General features: G+C 34.8%; 1 protein-coding gene across 2 annotated transcripts in view; it reads right to left on the bottom strand.

Annotated features, from left to right (window-relative positions):
* Positions 1 to 21,087, bottom strand: part of BLTP3B (bridge-like lipid transfer protein family member 3B) — an 87,225-nt gene that overhangs the window by 18,921 nt on the left and 47,217 nt on the right. For both annotated transcript variants that reach the window (XM_020903636.2, XM_020903637.2), the window contains 8 exons: positions 20,560 to 20,740; positions 16,214 to 16,297; positions 14,342 to 14,524; positions 13,696 to 13,814; positions 11,030 to 11,171; positions 7,222 to 7,415; positions 4,287 to 5,788; positions 3,790 to 3,965 (listed from right to left, as the gene is read on the bottom strand). In XM_020903636.2, coding sequence (XP_020759295.2) covers positions 3,790 to 3,965; positions 4,287 to 5,788; positions 7,222 to 7,415; positions 11,030 to 11,171; positions 13,696 to 13,814; positions 14,342 to 14,524; positions 16,214 to 16,297; positions 20,560 to 20,740 — 2,581 coding nt within the window. The remainder of the gene's footprint in view (positions 1 to 3,789; positions 3,966 to 4,286; positions 5,789 to 7,221; positions 7,416 to 11,029; positions 11,172 to 13,695; positions 13,815 to 14,341; positions 14,525 to 16,213; positions 16,298 to 20,559; positions 20,741 to 21,087) is intronic.

The raw sequence follows: 21,087 nt of genomic DNA, 5'->3' as shown, positions 1-21,087 counted from the left end.
CCTTTTCAGTATCCTAAAGTTCTTCTACATGAAGTTAACACTACTAGTGTCAATGTGATTGTTTTCCATCCTCACCAACCTGCCTTAATTCCTCAATGTGCTCTTTCTCAATATATCTCAAACTCCCTACGGTAAAAGATAATTTTTAAAAACTAGTGTTCATAACAGATCAACACTTTTTAGAAATACCATAAAAAAGAATTATTGAAATGAAAATGAATCTAGAAAAATGAGACGGGCCAAAGACACAAAACAAAGCCTCATTTTTTTTTTTTAATTCAATCATGCCTGGATTCTGACTTTATACTAAAAAAAGAGAAAAGCTAGTAATTCTAAAAATGATTTCAAGGATTAATTCACTGAATGACAAAACAATCAAGTCAGTCATTCTCTAAACCCTTTTGCTTACATGATAGCCTTTTACAAAGCTTTACTTTGCTGTTGTTATAAACATCTTGATCATAAGTCTTCATAACACTTCACTAAATGCATTATAGAATGAGTATCACTTTCATTGAAAGAACATTCTTCTGAATGTAGCTTGCAAGCAGCTTGTTAAAAATTTCTTTTTTCAGATGTACATTATAATTTGACATCTGTGTACACTACAAAGTGCACCATCAAAACACTAGTTTACCATCCATAATGATAAAATTGATCTCCTCCATCCACTTTGACCATTTCCCCATCCCCTTGCCCTCTGGTAACAACCAATCTGCTTTCTCTATCTATAAACTTGTTTTTGCTCTGTTTTCATTTTGGTCTTTAAAAAATATAACCCACAATATGAGTGAAATCATATAGTATTTGTCTTTCTTTGTAATAATTTTTATTATTATATTTACTACTATATATAACCAGGTTCTAACTCAGTGCCTAACAAAGCAAGTAGGTGTTCAATAAATTACCTATTGAATGGATAAATAAAATGATTTTTAGGTTAGAGAAATGCATATAAATAAAAATTGTAGTATGAATAAATTCCCACATTTCACAGGGAGTTCCTAACACTGCCAGAGGTTAAGAAAATAATATTTAAGATAAAGTAAAAAGAAAGAAAAAAGAATATTCCAGGCACAGGTACAAAGACTGAGGAAGTTTGTCCTAGTAAAGAGACTGACAGAAAGACTGACATATACTATACAGTAAATATTACAGTACAACTTAAGTGTAGTAAGCACATGGGAAAATAGCAGAAATGCAAGCTGGGGCCAGGTCACACAGAGCACTGTCAGTAACATTAAGCTTCTTTTTAAATTAACAGCCTTACAGCAGTTAAAATGTATCAGGACTAAAATGGAAATTGACATGATAATATACACATTTTTAAAAGAATATTCTGCCTATGAGATGAAAAATAACTGGGAAGACTAGTTTGAAATCTGTGGTGGGCTGGCAGTCTAGCTATGGGTTTGTTCATTTATAAATATGTATATATATTCAAAATACAAATTCACAATATATATGTGTATGTAGATACGTGTGTGTGTGTGTATATATGTTAGTGTTCATATGTGGAAACATACATGAAAGTGAAGTGAAAGAGTTAGTCACTCAGTCATGTCCGACTTTTTGTGACGCCATGGACTGCAGCCTGCCAGGTTCCTCTGTCCATAGAATCCTCTAGGCAAGAATACTGGAGTGGTTCGCCATTCCCTTCTCCAGGGATCTTCCCAACCTAGAGATCGAACCTGGGTCTCCTACACTGAGGCAGATTCATTATCATCTGAGCCACCAGGAAGCCATGTAAACATACCAACATGTACATAAAAACACAAAGGAAAATGTCTGGAATTATATATACCAAAAGCCAACGGTAGCTGTTTCCAGAATGGGAACGGTATCAAGGGCAGAGTAACAGTGGTATTACAGTGACACCTTAAATTTTTACTCTAGACGTTTCCATGACATCTGATGCTTTTTTAAATGAGAAAGAACTCATATATTTCTTATAAAACTAAAACAAAACACAGAAAAAATAAGTCCTTTCCTAATGAGAATAATTCCTTTAACAGAAAGAAACTTATTCCAGTTAAAGAGAACTATGAATACATAGTCATATATCATTTAAGCGTTACACATAAAATCAAATGCCCTTGTATTTTTCAAGAGCCTAAAAACAGTCTACAGATAGAATCTATTCTAAGGCAGTTATTAGAAATTAAACTGATAAAAATTAATGAACAATGATACTAATTATAGCATCTTATAGCTGTGAAAAAAACTAAAAACAATCTAAACATCCAATATCAGGGAACAATTAAAAGGTCAGGGTACATTCTTATGACAATTTAATAATTTAATACTGGTTAAAAAAAACAGGCTGAAAACCATATATATGGAGTGATACTATATATACATGTATGGAAATATATATATACATTTACAAGATAAATTACAATTGGTATCTCTAGATTGTGGGACTTTTGGGTTATTCTCCAAATTGTAGTAGTTTATATTTTCCAAATTTTCCACATTGAGAGGTAGTCACTTTTATTATTTAATTTTCAGAAACAAAAAAATCACTGATACTTTCTGAGAATAAATGGAGATGTTTTCTACAGGAACACTGTTTTTGAAGCATCATTTGATCACAAAACAGAAATCTTCTATTAAAGTAGAATCTTAAGCCTTGACGGGGGCAAGGGATCTAGGCAATAGAGCTATCTGAATCAAGAATACATTTCTATGACCCCTATCAGCACCTCATCTATATTTAACTGGTAAAGTATACTAGGAAGAAAATTACTGTGAATGGCCTATAAAAGGGCTTTTTGTTTACATATAGTAACCATTTCCCAAGTCTGGGGTGCTGGCATAGCATACTGGTTGGTTAAAAGCTTAGGTTCCTGAGTAAGACCAACTGAGATCCAAATCTGCCTCTATTACTTCTTACCTGGACAGTAATTTCTCCACGCTTCAGTTTCTAAAGCTATGAGCCTTTCCTAACCTAAGCCGTTTTCAACTGTATCAATAGGCTTTTACTATTCATATGCAAAGTAATTCATAAGACCTGGCGTGCTGCAGTTCATGGGGTTGCAAAGAGTCAGACACGACTGAGCGACTGAACTGGACTGAAACTTTCAAGTCTGTACAGGCAACTATTCTCTGGCTACAGTCCACAGTTTTATTCCTGTTCACAAAGTCCCCAATGTCTTAGTGATGGGGATGTGTCTAATACTAAGTCATTCTTAATGGTCTGTACTGGGGCATTTGTTGCTTCTTAATAAAATAGGGGAATCATGTAGTTCCATCATACACTGTCACATATGAAGGAGAATTCTGGTTATGGCAATCAACAGATCCGTTCTGGAAAAATTACAGTCATAGAACCACAGTCATAGAACCACAAAGATCCATTCTGGAAAAATTACAGTCATAGAACCACAGAGACTGGGAAAATTACAGTCATAGTTGAGAATTCATCATGCAAAATTAAGCCAATCTAATCAAATTCCAGATACAGGGGTCCCTGTGATAGAGGCTAGTAGCATTAATGATCTAAATGATTTTATGATCTAAATGATTATATATAAATAACTTTATGTTCTAAATGACTATATATAAATAACTGCTAAACATTGACCATAAGAAGGAAGGAGTATGTGGTCAAAAGAAGCTCTAGAACAACTATTAGGAAGTTTGGTACAATGTTCTTTGTATTGTGTGTGTATGTGTGTATAAATAAATCTTTTTAGGCTATAACTGATTACTCAGTATAACTAAAAAACCTTAAATGCCACTTCTAGGATTTGTGTGTATATAAATTCTTAAATTGTATTGCTTTACCTTTTTCCAAAAATATATGACTATCACTTCCATCACTTTCTAATAACTGTTCTTCCAACATCATGCTGTCAAGTGAAATGGTGTCCAGGGAGGTTTGTGAGGGGCTTCTTCTCATGTTCTTACAAGAAACAGTGAGTGGAGCCAAGTTGGATGGGCAACGGTCCTTAGGCTTTCCACTGTTAACAAACAACAGCACCAGAAGAACATCACATAAAAGGACAAGGATACTTTCTAAAGAATACGTCAAACAAAATATATATATAATATACACAAAGTTTTAAAATCATATTATCTAAGGATAAGCTCAAAGTATTTTCATATTCTTAAAAACTTATTTTTCCATGTATTAGTTTTAACAATGCCTCATTTACCACGATTTTCTGTCCAAAGCACATGCACATGCTTGTGTGTTGTGCGTGTGCATGCACACACACACACAAACACACACACACACAATTAAACAAACTCCCAATCCAAATCCAACAGTAAGTCATTACCTTAAGGATAACTGCGATTTAAGTGTTCTGATGGTGGGTGCTTCTTCTTTACTGACTTCCACATTCTCAGACAGTGAAGCTGTTTCTGGAAGTAAATCTTCAGCCTTAAAGATTGACTCTATGGTTTCACTTCTTTTACTAGTTAAACTATTTGAAAGTATGTTCTGATTACCACCATCATCAAATGACAGTATACTTGAATCTTCTCTGTAGTTTAAGACACTATTTGAATCTGTGTAAGATGAATCCTTTTTGCCATTTGTTTCTGATCCAATTTCTCCTGAGCCACTTTGGCAAACAAGTCCACTACTTTCATCTTCGCTTATTTTCCCTAAATTTTTATCTGATAAATAATCCAGAAAAGAAGTATCTTTTTGCAGATTTGTATCACTAGCTGATTTAAAAAGCAAAGGATCCTTCAAAGGGCCATGGCTAAGGTCAACACTCATAGATCTGTTGTCTGACATATGATTAAGAGTTATACTTCTAATCTGATTTATTCCACTACTAACTTGTTTTCTTTTTGAAGACAAAAATTCTCCATTTTCTGCAGGCAAATAATCCGGAACCATTGGGCTCACACTTTCAGAAACAGGAGACTTAAGGGTATTTGCTTGATCCACAGGATGTAGCAAAAGAGCCACTTCTGCACTTTTAAGTAAAATTCCGATGCAAACAGATGTCTGACTAGCTGGACTACCAGTCACAGCTTCTACATCTTTCCTTAAATTCTCTGAAAGCAAAATAAGTGACTCGTGGAGGAAAAGCAAGAGCAAATACTGGTAGTGATTGATTTGCATACTGACATGTTTATGAACGTGAACCAAGACATGAATATCTGCATCTGATGATGGCGAAGAAAATCTTAAAAATGTATCTGAAGAAGGTTTCTGACCACCATTGGTCAAGGGATCAGATTCTGTACTGTAATACTCCTTCAAGAGCTTTTTTCGCTTCCATCGGCCAGTCAGATCACTAGATTCACTTTGTGATGTATTTAGAGAAGTTTGATTACAAGTCTGCAGTGATTTTTGTGACACTGCATACCTTTTTGGTTGACAAATCCAGAAGGAAAGAGGGAAGGAATCTACGAAATTTATTGGTCGTCCTTTTCCACTTTTTATCCCTTCATAATCTATCCAAAATTGAGAAAAGTACACAGCCCAAACATCCGTGGCAGCCGAGGTTTTAAGAGTGTGTTTATTCAACTTGGGGGTAACATTGCCTTTATAAACTTCATGCAGTTTGGTATCCTGTTCATGAGCATGTCTCTGGAAGATTGGATGTAGAATATTAAAATTGTCACCAGATTTGGGGAAACTGGTATATGTTTTACTGAAAAAATCACAGTCTTTGAAGTCTTGAAATAAAGCTTCTAAATCAGAATGCCGACAGTTTGGACAGTGTCTTGTATTTGTAGCAATCATTTCAGAACTCTGAATAGAAATTGCACGTGGTTGATCTTGATGGCATTCAGATTTCATTTCAGAAGGAATGACAAACTAGAAGAGAAAAAAAAAACTAATCTAGGCTGACTTACAAATCCACACAGCTTGAAGATAAAGTAATATGACAGCACAGAAATCCTTTTTTGACATTTCTCCCCCAAAACAGTATTTTTCTATCCTGACATAAAGTATTCTCTCCCCCCAAATCTTATTAAACCAAATAAAAAAGGCTTAAATGATTAACAACTAAGAAAAGAACCAAAGGGGGAAAAAAACCACAATGAAAGATGTACATAACACAGATATTTGTAGACTATTACAAAATAAAAGGGACAAAACTTAATTAAATCAAGTAAATAAATTATTAAATGTTTAGTATGCCCTGAGTGTGTGTATATATACATACGCACTGAGTATCTAAGTGCCAAGTTTAGAAAAGAGAATTTTTTGTCATATTTTAAATTCAAGTGATCTAGAGGATCACTAGATAAGTAAATGGAATGACTGGATAATTGTCATTTGAGTCATTTATTTGGGAGAAAACTATTAAGAAAATAAACATAGGAGTATAGGTCAAACTATTTACTAAAATTATTTTCTACAGATAATAAAGCCCAGTCTTCAAAATATTTACAACAAAGAGTTCAAACTATACTATTGTTTTTTTTAGCTTCCTTCCTTTAAAGTTCAAATATCCATGGAATTCTGATTATCAACTACTTGGTGGCAATAAAAAGGAACTTTCCATTACCTCTAGACGTTAATAACAGAATAAATGCAACAACTAAAGCCCAGACACAATTTTAAAACTTCACTGTATTATTTACCCTTATTAAAAAATTTTTTATCAGCTCTTGTAAGAAGCAGGGGGAAAAAATGACATTTAGGATTTCCCTGGTGGTGCGGTAGCTAAGAATCCACCTGTCAGTGCAGGGTACACTGGCTCAATCCCTGGTCCAGGAAGATTCCACATGCTGCCAGGCAACTAAGCCCATGCGCCACAAGCACTGAAGCCCACGCTGGAGAGTCTGTGAACCACAACCACGGAGCCCGCACGCTGCAGCTACTGCAGCCCAGGCGCCTACAAACCACCCTCTGGACAGAAGCCGCCACGCTGGGAAGCCTGCAACCTCAGTAAGAGTAGGCCCCACTCACGGCAGCTAGAGAAAGCCTGAGCACAGCAACGAAGACCCAGTGTAGTCAAAAACAAAACAAAGAATAAAGGAAAAACAACTGATCTCTACTGCTCACCTCCAAATGGATGAGCAGTGGAAAAAATTAAAAAAGCAGAAAAGTAGAGAAAGAGGAATGGGGAAGAGAGAGGAAGCTTAAAGCTTCTATAATTGAAAACATTAAAATTAAAATTAAGATTGCAATGAAGTTGACTTATATTTGAGTACCCATCTTAAATCCTGGAAATTACAATGCTGTTAACTTTTCTTCTGTAAAAATGGTTTTATTCTCACAGCCACTTGTTTATATGGTACCTTTAGCATTAAGCCATCGATTCGAATATCAACATGCTCATCAGATTTTGAATTGTCATTCAACTTGTACACAGCCATAAATTGATTAAGACTTTGTTTTAAATCCAACACAAACTGATTTAACCATAAAATACTTCTTTCATCCACAGTAAACTGTAGTGCATTCAGCTGGCTATAAAGGTTGGGAGATGGAACTGCGGAGAAAAAAAATTTAGAAAGATTTTTAAACCGATAGTTCTAAATCTTCCCTGAGAACAGAAAATACATGTTTAAGCTTTATTCTTTCCACATTGACATTAAAATAGTTTACAATGCTATTTACAAAATTTAAGTGGTACTGTATCTGGAAGGGGATGGCAGCAAACATGTCTGGAGAGACAGGAAACATCTTCAATGCTTCACTAACAGAAAAATAGACAGTTCGATCTAAATCTGACTGCATAAATAAGAGGTATTGTTTGGATTTCTTTTCCTAATGTTACAGTCGCCAAGAAGCAAACTTCAAAAATTTTACCTTCTTGCTCAAAGTATCACATCAAAGTTGTGATCCTCAGTCACGTCTTTCTACAAGGATTTACTACCTGACTTAATCTGAATTCTCTAAAATGAAAGAACCAAGCCTAATGACTAATTTCTTATGAAAGTGCTAAGTGAGACAGTTCTTGAGGAGGGACAATTCACAAGTTCTATTCTCCACTTAATCCCAAGCCTAGAACAGTATCTGGTACCAAGTAAAAAAATCAAGTATATCTTGAATAATCAAACAAATACACTCATAGATCCTCCAAAACACTGGACTCTTCTGGGTTGAATAAATGTTTTAGTGCTAATTTATGTTAAACTAATATTCATAATTAGAGTGTATCACTCCCTGAAATCTGTATCTATTGCTTCATAAAAACCATTATCATTTTCAGAGTATTTTGATGAAGATCTTTTATTCCAAAATTTCAGACCTATTTACTTTTACCAAAGCAAACAGTATGAATATCTAGAACTTTTAAACTATGCTAATTTAAGCAAAATAAACACAAGGTGTGAGATACCAGTAGAGAAATGACATTGTAACAATGTCTTGAAGAGGATTTGTTTTCTTTCATTCATTTACTTTCTTTCAGCAGATTCAAAGAAGCCAACTACATTTACTGTACTGTATTAGGCACAAAGAATATAAAAAAGGTCACAGATCTTTCCTTTAAAAGTGCATGGGTGATTACAAGAGACATATATGAAAGTAGAAAAATTAAAGTACAACAGAGACATCTTATTGGGGATGTGGAGGTGCTTATCTTCAAGGATAGTAAGGGGGAGAGCTGCTGAGGTAATCACACTGGGGAAAAAAGAAGAGGGAATTTTAAATACAGAGTAGTGATAATGGCAGTCACAGAGAGAACTAGAGAGTAAATGTAGCCCAGAAGAACAGAAGAACTCTGACCGCAGATCTGGGACAGAGGAAGAAACTCAGTACACTAAGCAGTGAAAAGATCTATATGCAGTCTCTAACAGGCGTCTGCTTATGAACCAGGTTATCACATAGCTATTAAAGATATTTAAAATAAACTTGCAGAAAACTAGGCTCATTAAGGGGAAAGGTCAGAATGTAAATCAAGTATGTTAAACAAATGCATACATTCAAAACAGGACTAACAACACTATACCTATTGTTATGGTCTGAAATGCATGCCCTCAAATAGATAAGCTGTGGTTCTAACTCCAAATACCTCAGGAATAACTGTATTTGGAGTTAGGCCTTTTAAAAAGTCAATTACGGTCAAAATGAGTTTACAGGGGTGGCCCTAGTCCAGTATGACAGGTGTGATAAGGAGACTAGAAAACGGACACACACAGGAAAGGCCATGTGCGGAGATAACCATCTAGAGGCCAGGAAGAGAGGTCTCCCAGGAAACAGCCATGCCCACACTTCGACCTAGAATTCCAGCCTCTAGAATTGTGAGTAAACAAATTTCTGCCATTTAAACCACTGCCTGTCGTATTCTATTATGGTAGCCTTAGCAAACTGATACACTTTTATTAGCAGAAGTTCTCTCTAAACTGTAGGTTCCAGGGCATTTTTTTGCCGGGGGGGTGGGGGGGGGGGTGGGGTGTATTTTCTTTATATACAATGTATAATGAATGCATGCTATATTTACAATTATAAAGAAAAGTTTATACATTTTTAAAGTTGGAGCACTTAACAGAAAGATGAAATGTGAAAACTGCAAATGAATCCCTGTACATAGGGATTCAATATGTCATGCTCTTTATTTCTGTATAAGTTTGAAATTTTCCATAATAAAAAGTTAAAAGTAGCTAAACATAACCAACCAGTTTCACTCCTAAATATTAGGGAGCTCAGATTCAAATTGCTGTGAAGGAATTTTATATTTTTATCAAAAGAAAATGTATAGATTATAGAATATTTTAATTCCCTTGGTGCACATTAACAAAACTGATAAAAAGAAACCTAGATTAGAAGTCAGAAATCTTGGAAACTATAGGTTTTACTCTGAAGAAAAATTACTAGTTCAATGAATGAGACATTATTTAAGGAAAACAATGGGGGGTGTTGGAAACAAAAGGATTATCCAATTACAGATAAATGATTGTAAACAACTGGAGGGCAGTGAAATATAATTTGGGGGTGAGGATGGGATGGGGTGGGAAAAATTTTGATTTAGAAAACCTATACTTGAGTTTCAGCTGTGCCACTTTATTCTTTATGAGGTGCTGAACAAATGCCTTAACCTATCTTAATTTTCAGTTTCTGTCAAGAAGGTAGAAGAGAAAACACATTTGAAACATACAAAAAGACCACTGAAAAGCATGAAGATGGTGAGGATTAGATCCTAAACAATTGGTACAAATGAGGATTGAAATAAAATAGTCTAATTTTTTTTTTTTCAAAGTAATTTCCAGGCTATCTTCTTTTTTACAAAAAAGACATGAGCATCAGAAATTCCCTTTGAAACTAAAAACCTATATTAAGTGAATAGTAAACAAATGGGCTAAGTAGCCCAGAGAATTTGGAGTTCCACTTAAAAATTAACCCATTTAAAATTAAAAATAACATAAGCCATTTCATTTAAACACCTTTTTTCAACTATGATTTTCAACCAAAATAATGAAAAAGGTACTACATGAACAAAGGCAAATTTTTGTTTGAAGAATCAGATGAACTGAGACAATAGCAAAGAACACAAATGTATAGTCATAAAGTAACTTACAAATAAAAATTCATGTAACTCAAAGTTTCTAACTAAAGACAAGTGCTAAAAGTTGTCCAAAGTATACATTTGGGTATCAAAATCCAGCCTCCCAAATTCTGTATAGCTAAATGGGTAACTTCATCCAGTTTACAATGAATGATTACATTACATTATAGTTTACTATGTAATGATTACATTACAGTTTACTATATTTAGTTTTATATAAATGAAATATAAATGAGTTTTGCTAAAGAAAAAACATTGATCTTATTCTACAAATAATCTAACTTTCATTCATTCTTTCATTTAACAACAGCTGCTAAGAACAAAAATGAGTCAAACCTCAGGAATAAAATTATGAATAGTACACAGTTCTTGACACGAACGATGCTACAAGCTAGTAAGGAAAAAGAACACAGAAACAAATAAGTATGTAAAAATGCTCTACTAGAGTTATATACAAAACACAATGATTATAAGGGTAAAGAACAATAGACTTCTGTTTTTCTTTTTTCACATTTATAAAACTCAAAAACTTAGCAAGGAAAAATAAAACTTCATGAGTAATGAACAAGCAAAAACCAAACAGGGAATGCTCTTACTTGGAAAATCCTTCCCATCTGGATAGTAATACTCTGTGAACTCTATATAGACAGCTGACATTTCTTGTGGAAGATACAGGGATTTTTTATTGCAAGAAATCATACTTTTAGGGGAAGATCGACATTGTTCTGCTGTAGAGACCTAAAAAAAGAAATTAAGTTTATTGAAGTAACATGAAACAAAGCCCTTTCCACCAAAGATTTATGCAACACAAACATCACTTCAAATTCTTAAAACTATTTCCAATAATTAACTGCCACTGTAATCTTTATTATATATTTAATTTCACATGAAACTGTTTTAAAATAATACAAATCAACTTATAAAACCAAAACCTCTTTGGATTCTCATCAATTACAAACTCAATTTTGTACAAATTTCTTTGCAAATTTACTACTCTGAGGCTTACAACAACAAAATATTTCTTGAAGACAGTACAAATATATAAATGGCAGAGTCAGGACAAGATTCAAGTTTTAAAGACTAGACTACTTCCCAACTATGCACTTCATAATAATTCTTTACTATAATTCATTATTATGAAAAATAATATAACTAAATACAGACCTTTAGTTTAGAATAATAAAAAAATTATGGTGATGGACAGTGGTGATAATCACACAATAATGTGAATATACTTAATGTCAATGAACTGTACACTTAAAAATGGCTATAATGATAAATGTTATATATATTTTACCACAATAAAAATTTAAAAATAACAGTACAACTATAAATGCACTTATCAAACATTCTGAGCTTTCTTCCAAAAAAACTATTAGTTTTAAGATTCACGTTACACACCTTTCACTCTCCACAAAACAGCTAATTATAATTATATCAAAAGCATGTATACGAACCTCTCCAAAGTTCAACAGATAGCATCTTATCAATTTCATTTATTTATGCTTGCTTATTAGCAGACCCAGGGATGTATCTCAAAGTTTTTTGTTGTTGTTCATTCAACAAACATGTATATTTCTCACACAAAGTAGATACTCTTCACTGGTTTGTTTCCCTTTTATAAATTGCTAATCAAACCTTTTGATTATCTGTACAGTCTTCTTAAATTTAAGTCAGTCCCTTATATTATCTAGTAAGTTTTTCTATGTACTCATGGAAACAAATTCTTTTCAACTCTAGAGTGTCACGTTATTTTAGTAGATAACAGTTTTTTTCCTTTTTCTTTTAATAGTTAAAAAGTTTTCCAAACTGGGATGAACATACTATCTTATTTTCTTCCAGTTACTTTTGCTCTGTTTTGGTTCTCTGTGTATGTGGGATTTCTTTATTGTCCTTCATCCTTAATCATACAGGACTACGGGTGATCCTCCTTCCCCATATCCATATGAACTTAATTCAAATATAATGCATTACATATAGAATATTAAGAAAGAAACAACTGTACAATAAGAAAATAACTCTTACATCAATGCATCTCCAAAATGGTATCATTGATATCTGAGGCCAGGTTATTCTTTGCTGTGGGGCTGCAGAATGTTCAGCAGCATCACTCTCTACCCACTAGACATCAGCAGCAACCCCCTCCAGATGTGACAACAGCCCCCTAGTTGTGACAACTGTCCTCAGATATCACCAAGTGTCCCCTGCAGGGCATAACTGGCCCCAGTCAAAAATTACTAAGTAAAATGAAAACTTTTCAGATAAAACCAAGTTTCAAAGACATAGATTTATCAAAATATACCAGAATAATTCATAAATGATAATATATACTTGAAATCCTTTATTTAAAAAAAAAAGGTTCATGTCCCTATTGTGTTGGTCTCAACGATTGGGATATCAGACCAGGTTGTATAATTATAGCCTGAATAAGACTGTTAGTATAAATGGGACAGAGTCCTTAGCTATAAAGCAATGTTCACAGGATAGCCAATACTTAGTCTGATTAAGCAAAAACTGTATTTTAGTTTCTTCCATGAAAACCTTTGTGTAATATGGAATCCGGCCTCCAAAGAGAGGTCTGGTCTTTGTTCCTGCTCCTGGGAGCTAATTCTAAACTCTTGGAATTTCCTATTCATGGAAGACCTCTGAGACCACAACTGATAGTATATGCTTCACAAGATGACTCAGAATGGGACTGACCACACTTGATAGTCTTAGTGGTATTTAGAGGGTGAAGGCTGTGCCATCTGGGATCAAGTCCACCCACAGAGACTGTATTCAACTACATGGGCAATATGTCATGCAAATTATTAAATGCTCATCCTGGGAGGCAAGGATGTTCTGAACTTGGAGCCCTCTCGAACTTCACTCTGGGCTCTCTTCCTGTTGTCTAATTCATATCCCTCCCCTGCAATAAGTGAGATGCTGAGCAGGACTGATTTGAGTGAGTTCTGTGAGTTTTTCTAGTGAATTCTCGAATCTGTGGGCCATTCAGGGAAATCCAAAAACCTATGGTTGGTGTCAGAAGTCTTGTGCAAGCTTAGCAGTATGGGAAACTGAGCACTTAACCTCACATTTTGCCCATTTCTGGGTAACCATGCAAACAAAAATTAATGAACAGGTATTTCCTATTCTAATTTAGTCATTTCACAAAACTGGTCAAGATATTTATAAATAAAATGGTGGCACAGTTGATAAGAGCTGCTTGCAGGAGATACTAAAGGTGTTTATCAGAAGATTTAATTTAAAAAATAAAACATACCTGGTATATATTGAAATCAGCAAGTCTAACCACAACAGAACTAGACATTAACTTCACTTTGGATTGTTGAGATAACGCTGAAGCCTTTTTGGAAGCCCCTTTAAGAGCTGAATCTTTCTCTGTAGGAAACAAAAATTCCTTTCAATTTAGAGTAAAATTATTTTTAACAGCCACTCTTTTATTGTTAATCAGCTACTAGAAATATAGATGAGCCCTAACTTCTCAAACAAGATAACATATGTGGAAACACTTTACATATAAACTGATATAAGAATGTAAGTTACTATGATGATTAGTTTCTTATTTGTGAGAATTATTCTTCAAATGGGAATCATACTCATATCACACTTAAAAAACTCTCATACAATAACTTTTGGTAGAACTCCTGTTAAAAAGAGAAATCTACCTGTCACTTAGGAGTCTGTAATATTCTACAGGGGTATTACTTCTATTAGTCATATTAATTTATAAAGTGCTTTTATCTATAATCCTATGATCTGAATGAGGTACAGGTTTCTTAGACATTAATTAAACACAATACTTATTTACATAAAATATCATATGGTGAACATACACATATATCCTCACATATACACATACACAATTAATATTAAGGGAGTGACATAATGTTGTTAAGGTAAAATACCTGTTTGTGTGTGCTGGGGAGAGGCATGTGTTGGGGATTTAGGAGGTGAACCTACATTATGATCCTTTACAGCCTGTTTAAGCATTTCAACGTTGCACTCAAATTCATGTAATAACTCGTTGGCCCATCCATTTTTTGTTTTGGTTGCATCACTAAAATACATCCAATGATTACAACTATCTCCTGTAAAATGAATAACAAGTATTTCACTGAAAAATGCACTTTTCACATATTCCATTATAGCAAAGCTTCTGATGCTCAAGCTGAAACTCCAATACTTTGGCTACCTGATGCGAAGAACTGATCACTGGGAAAGACCCTGATGCTTGGAAAGACTGAAGGTGGGAGGAGAAGGGGATGACAGAGGATAAGATGGTTAGATAGCATCACCGACTCGATGGACATGAGTCTGAGCAAGCTCTGGGATTTGGTGATGGACAGGGAGCCTGGCGTGCTGCAGTCCATGGGGTCACAGAGAGTCAGACACGACTGAGCAACTGAACTGAACTGAACTGAAAGCTTCTAGTAATATATTCATTTTCTCAAGGGATTCTTTAATCTTCCAATAAATTTGAAGCTTTCACTGACTACAGACATTAATCTTCCCACAAAATATGAATTGAGGGAGAGTATCAAAAGAAAATCATCAGGGAGGATTTGTATCTAGAACCCAGGCTTAGCAGACCATCACTCAAGTTTCGATAAGAAGCAGCACTGGCGGTCAAGCTTCATTAAATGCTCACCCACCCGGCCTAACCCCATTAGACAGAATCCTGGAAAATACCATACAGAAAAAAAGGTTCTTCATCAAAGATGTGTGGTAAAGTAACTGCTGATATACTGGTATGTATATATCTTTGGAGGAAAAATTTTATTTTAGTATATGTGCTGCCGAAGCGAGCACGGGAGGAAAAATTTTAAATCAGGATTATTAAGTCTTTCTGTAGCAACTAAGAGAAGTGATATCTACATAAAAGGGTTAAAAAAATGAAATCTACTTTATGATTACAAGTTTTACCTCGCAAATAAGAAAGATTTCTATGGTAAAAATTATATTCAATATATGTAAGTAACCAATGAATCAGGAGGACAGACAAAGTAACACAAAGTCCTTCAAACAAAACTCTAAATACCACAGTCTTTAAATTCTATCAGGTACTAACACAGAAATGAACAATACTGGGAGATTGAAATTTGTGAAGAGAAAAATTTGATCATATTTTAAAAGTCCTAGAAAACTCTTTATAGCTATCTGTTTTTCCTTATTTGTATGAATTAAAAAATAAAAGTCACATACCACCAAAATGCAAAAATGGATATAAGGTCAAATTACTTAATTTGGCCATAAACGTACATGTTTTCATTTTCATTATTTGGGGAGGGGGAGTACCTATCAATATTTAATTATTAAAGAATCTATTAAATCTTACCTATTGATGAAATTTAGAAAGTACAGAAAAGTTTCAAAAAAGGTACCTGGAATCCTACAACTTAACTAAAATCACTGTTACCCTTTTGCTTTCTTTCTTTTTTGATTTTTGAATATATAATTTAAAATGCAAAACATATTAATAACTTTCTTTTGTCACAGCTAACAAAATACAATACAGTACAAATGTAGTCTTCTATATTCTAATCTTTCTCAATTTCTAACAATTATATTTGCCATTTATCTACATAATCCTCAACATAAACTACATGAATGTTTTCTATGGCAATTATATTTTCTTCATAAGATACTGGCCAAGGGAAAAAATATTAAGTGTCTTGATCTCTTTTCTCCTTAAAAAATTAAAAAAAAACAAATGCAATAGATTGGCTATATAATTTAAAAGCAAGAATTACATAATTTAAAGAAACTGTTATACAAACCTGCTTTGTGATAAGGATAATAATCTATAGTTAGCTGTGTAAAAGACAGTTGCATAGCCCCTCCAGTGATACGTCTGTTTGACTCTGGGGGAAAAAAAAAACGAAATTGAAAGAGAAATAAAGAAAGAAGGATTAAGCAAATATCAGAAACATTTCATTTACCACACTGGCAGTCCAAGCAGTGACAACTATCTCTGTTACCAAGGTTAATACAATAAGGATTTTAGGAAATGCATTCAATCCAGTAAATATTTATGAGTCCTTATCATATGCAAGTACTAAGCTAAAAGGTGAAGATACAAGAATAGCAGAACTTTTATATTTACAGCCCTAACCAGATGCCAAGCACTGTTTTAAAAATTTTAAGTGTACTTATTTGTTCTTCATGACGAACCTATAAAACAGGTAACACTAATCTATTTACTTAACAAAACTAAATAGGTCAAGGTTGTACAACCAGTAAGTGCAGAGCTGGTTTTGAAACCAGGAAATCTTAACCACTACATTACATCATCTTGCCTCCTACTGAAGAAGCAATTGAATCTACTAGTTTAGGTGAATTATCTAGTCACATAGCTACACTAAGATTGGAAGTATCTAAAACTGTTTCTATTTTGTTATGTCTGTTCATGTATTTTGTGTTTTAGATTCCACATGTACATGAGTAATAGACAGGGTAAGGGAGAACAGGATAAAGGCAGTCAAAGGTATAAACTTCCATAGTTATCAGATAAGTAAGTACTACGAATATAGTGTACAACATGATACATATAATTAACACTGCTCTATGTTCTATATGAAAGTTGTTAAGAAAATAAATCCTAGGAGTTCTCATCACAAGGAAAAAAAATTTTTTTTGAAAAAATTTTTTAATTTCTTTAATTTTGTGTCTATATGAGATGACGGATGGGCACTACATTTACTATGATGGTCATTTCATAACATATGTAAGTCAAATCAGTACGTTGTATGCCTTAAACTTATACAGTGTTACATGACAATTATATCTTGATAAAACTAGAAGGAAAAAAATAAAAAGGTTAAAAAAAAAAAACCCAAAGGTAAACAGTCAGCATAACCCCAACATAAAAATCAAATATTAAAACAGCCTGGACAGTATTTCCCTAGTGGTGCAGTAGATAAGAATCTGTCTGCCAATGCAGGGGACAAGGGTTCGATCCCTGATCCAGGAAGATTTCACATGCTGTGGTGCAGCTGAGGCCATGAGCCACAATTACTGAGCCTACGCTCTAGAGCCCGTGGGCCACAACTACCAAGCTCACGGGCTGCAGCGACTGAAATCGTGTGCCCAGAGCCTGTGCTCTACAACAGAGGCCACTGCAGTGAGAAGTCTGGGCACCACAATGGAGACCCAGCACAGGCAAAAACAAAAGTAATAAAAGTAAAAAGACCCAGCATGGACTAAACAAATACAAATTAGTATAAAGCTATGTACATACTCTCTATATTAATTTAACTCCAATTTATCTCACCTGGCAGAATTTCTAGCACAGAACTGCAATTCCTTATCTAAAACACTTGGAGCCAAGTATTTCAGAACTGCTTCAGCTTTTTAGTAAAGTAATATGGTATGTGTGTAAGAGTGTGTGTGTTTGTACACACACACACCACTGCCAGCAGGTTCTGAGGCAGCACCAAGCCATGCGTGCTAAGTCACTCAGCCACGTCCTACTCTGTGCAACTCTATAGACCACAGCCCGCCAGGCTTCTCCGTCCATGGGGTTCTCCAGGCAAGAATACTGGAGTGGGTTACCATGTCCTTCTCCAAGAGATCTTCCCAAACCAAGAACTGAACCCGTGTCTCTTAAGGTCTCCTGCACTGGCAGGTGGGTTCTCTTACCACTAGCATCACGTGGAAAGTCCATACAAAGTAATGAAAGACAGTAATTCTTCAGCAAAACTCAAGTATTTACACTAAATGGGTAAAATATAGATGATAAATAGCAACATGCTCCACGGATAAACTTGTGCCAGAAAATAAACTCTTTACAAACTTGTGAAAAAGAATTTCGGGCCCTTCTGGATTTTAGAATAGCAGAGAACTGATTATAGATCTGTAGTGTGAGGAAGCTATTTTGGCAGAGGGGTTTTGTCCTTAAATAACAGCTTTTATATTATTCTATAAGGGACCAACCTAGACAGCTTATTAAAAAGCAGGGACATTACTTTGCCAACAAAGATCCGTCTAGTCAAAGCTATGGTTTTTCCAGTGGTCATGTATGCATGTGAGAGTTGGATTATGAAGAAAACTGAGTGCTAAACAATTGATGCTTTTGACCCGTGGTGGTGAAGAAGACTCTTGAGAGCCCCATGGACTGCAAGGAGATCCAACCAGTCCATCCTAAAGGAGATCAGTCCTGGGTGCTCACTGGAAGGACTGATGCTGAGGCTGAAACTCCAATACTCTGGCCACCTGATGAGAAGAACTGACTCGTTTGAAAAGACCCTGATGCTGGGAAAGATTAAAGACAGAAGGAGATGGGGATGACAGAGGATGAGATGGTTGGATGGCATCACCACCTCAATGGACATGAGTTTGAGTAGACTCCGGGAGTTGGTGGTGGACAGGGAGGCCTGGTGTGCTGCAGTCCATAGGGTCGCAAAGTCCACGGGGTCGGACACAACTGAGCGACTGAACTGAACTGAACTGATAAGGGAATATAGAATGAGGAATGTAAAAGAGCTTAGAAAACACTTTTCTCTGTTTTTTGGCTTATCACTTAACCATGATCCCTCATTTTGATATTTTGGTTTGTTTTAACTTTTTTTGATTTGCCTTTCAAATCACTAAAGCAGAAGATGCCACCTATAAACTGAATGACACAAAGGTAGACAAACAAAAGACAACAAATCTCTCCAAACTTCAAATCTTCTTTAACCTTTTCTGCTCTTTATCTGGCAGCTGACATCTGGCTGCCCTGAGAAGGCAGGATAACTTCTATGGCTAAGTATCAAGGGCTGGTCTCAATATTCACTTTCACGGTTATAAAAATTCACAGCAACAAATTTCATAGACATAGTTTTTGATCAGGTCTGAGGCCCACAGGTTAGATACCTCCATTTAAAAGAGTTTCAGCTTGGCCTTCCCTGGTGGCAGAGCAGACAAGAATCCACCTGCAATGCAGAGGACACAGGTTCGATCCTTGGTCTGCGAAGACTCCACACACTGTGAAGCAACTAAGTCTGTGTCCCACAACTACTCAGCGTTCTAGAGCCTACAAGTTGCAACTATGAACCCGAGTGCCACAACTACTGAACTTGTGTCCTCTCGGGCCCACGAACGGCAGCTGCTGAGCCCATGTGCTGCAACTCCTGAAGCCCGGGCACCGACAGCCCGTGCACAAGAGAAGCCACTAACATGAGAAGCGTGCACGACGACGGAGAGCAACCCCCGCCTGCTGCAACTAGAGAAAGCCACACAAAGCAATGAAGACTCAACACAGCAAAACATAAAAGAAATAAACATTTAACAAATGAAAATAAATAAAAGATTCTCAGCTTGACTCTCTGCTCATCAAGGTGTGAGAACCAATGTCTTAGAAGCAAGACACTGAAACCTTCTAACAATTATGGGCCAGGGACGCTCTGAAGGATATACAGAAATGCCTAGCACCTAGAGTACAGATTTTCAAAGTGACCAAGGGCACCTCCCTGTTAACCCATTACCTGTGTTCATTAAATAAGGAAAAATAAGAGAAGCTAAAGCTAAAAGAAAACACTTTCCTAATTGGAATTTGGCTTCCTGACCAAATTTAAGGAAGATCTGGAGTAAGGAGACAGGAAAAATTTAAACAGTCACATAGTTGTGTTTATATGCACATGGGGTGGAAAATAGTATATCAACTATAATGCTGAAAATATACATGTATCACTTCTCAGCCTTTGGGCTAAAATCAAGTGAAAATACATATGCAAATAATTATGACTTGAGTATGGACTAAAATTTAATTTACGAACAATTTCAAAATTATGAAAAAAATTCATATTTTAATGAATTTTTATGAAAAAAAAGCTAATTCAAAGGCAAGTCTAATTTTTCATTATCTTCTAAGGATGTCAGTCTTTTTAAAAAAAAAAAAAAACTAATTTTACCATTAGTATTGACAGCTAACAATTAATTATGTCGAGGCACTATCAAAGCAAAATAAAATTTTACAATATATAATCCTTAAAATTATACCTTTCATCTATGTATCTCAATGAATGACAAAATTATGACCAGTTATTTTAAGAGTACAGACTACTTATTACATATGAAAAACAATCCAGATGTGCAGTAAATTTTAGAGAAAACCAAAATAGTTTCAAATAGCAGTTTTCATTACCTTTTTCTTTAGCATGAATATCATCGCATATATGTAGATCTAGATGAGAAATCACTAAATGATGGGAGGTTTCTTTAACATCAAAGTCACTGAACAGTTTCACAATTGCGTCATTTAGATCAGGAGCATTTGAAGTCTGTGGTGTCTTCGCATGCTGGGTAGATGGGGCTACCGCAGAGCTCTAAAAGATTTAAAGCTGCCTTGTCACTGCAAGTTAAATACTTGTCATTCCCCACTGAAGAAAACTTAAATATTTTTAATAATAAAGTCATAAAGTAAGCAAATATTTTGCATCAGTAACTAAGTTTCCCCAAAATATTTTCTAAATTATGTAGGAATAAAACTAAAACCTAAAAACTAGAGAACTATAAACAATCTGAATATGAACCTAATATGTTTTAGTAAATATCTGAATAGCTATATTTACATATTTATAGCCCTCTGTTTGAGAAAATATATTTATTAACTATTAAAGGAAGCTTATTTAAATATTATTAGTTCTATATATAAAAAATGAAAACAAATGTG

Source organism: Odocoileus virginianus, chromosome 23 (assembly GCF_023699985.2).
Source record: "Odocoileus virginianus isolate 20LAN1187 ecotype Illinois chromosome 23, Ovbor_1.2, whole genome shotgun sequence".
Taxonomy (NCBI): domain Eukaryota; kingdom Metazoa; phylum Chordata; class Mammalia; order Artiodactyla; family Cervidae; genus Odocoileus; species Odocoileus virginianus.
This window is presented reverse-complemented; position numbering and strand designations above follow the sequence as displayed.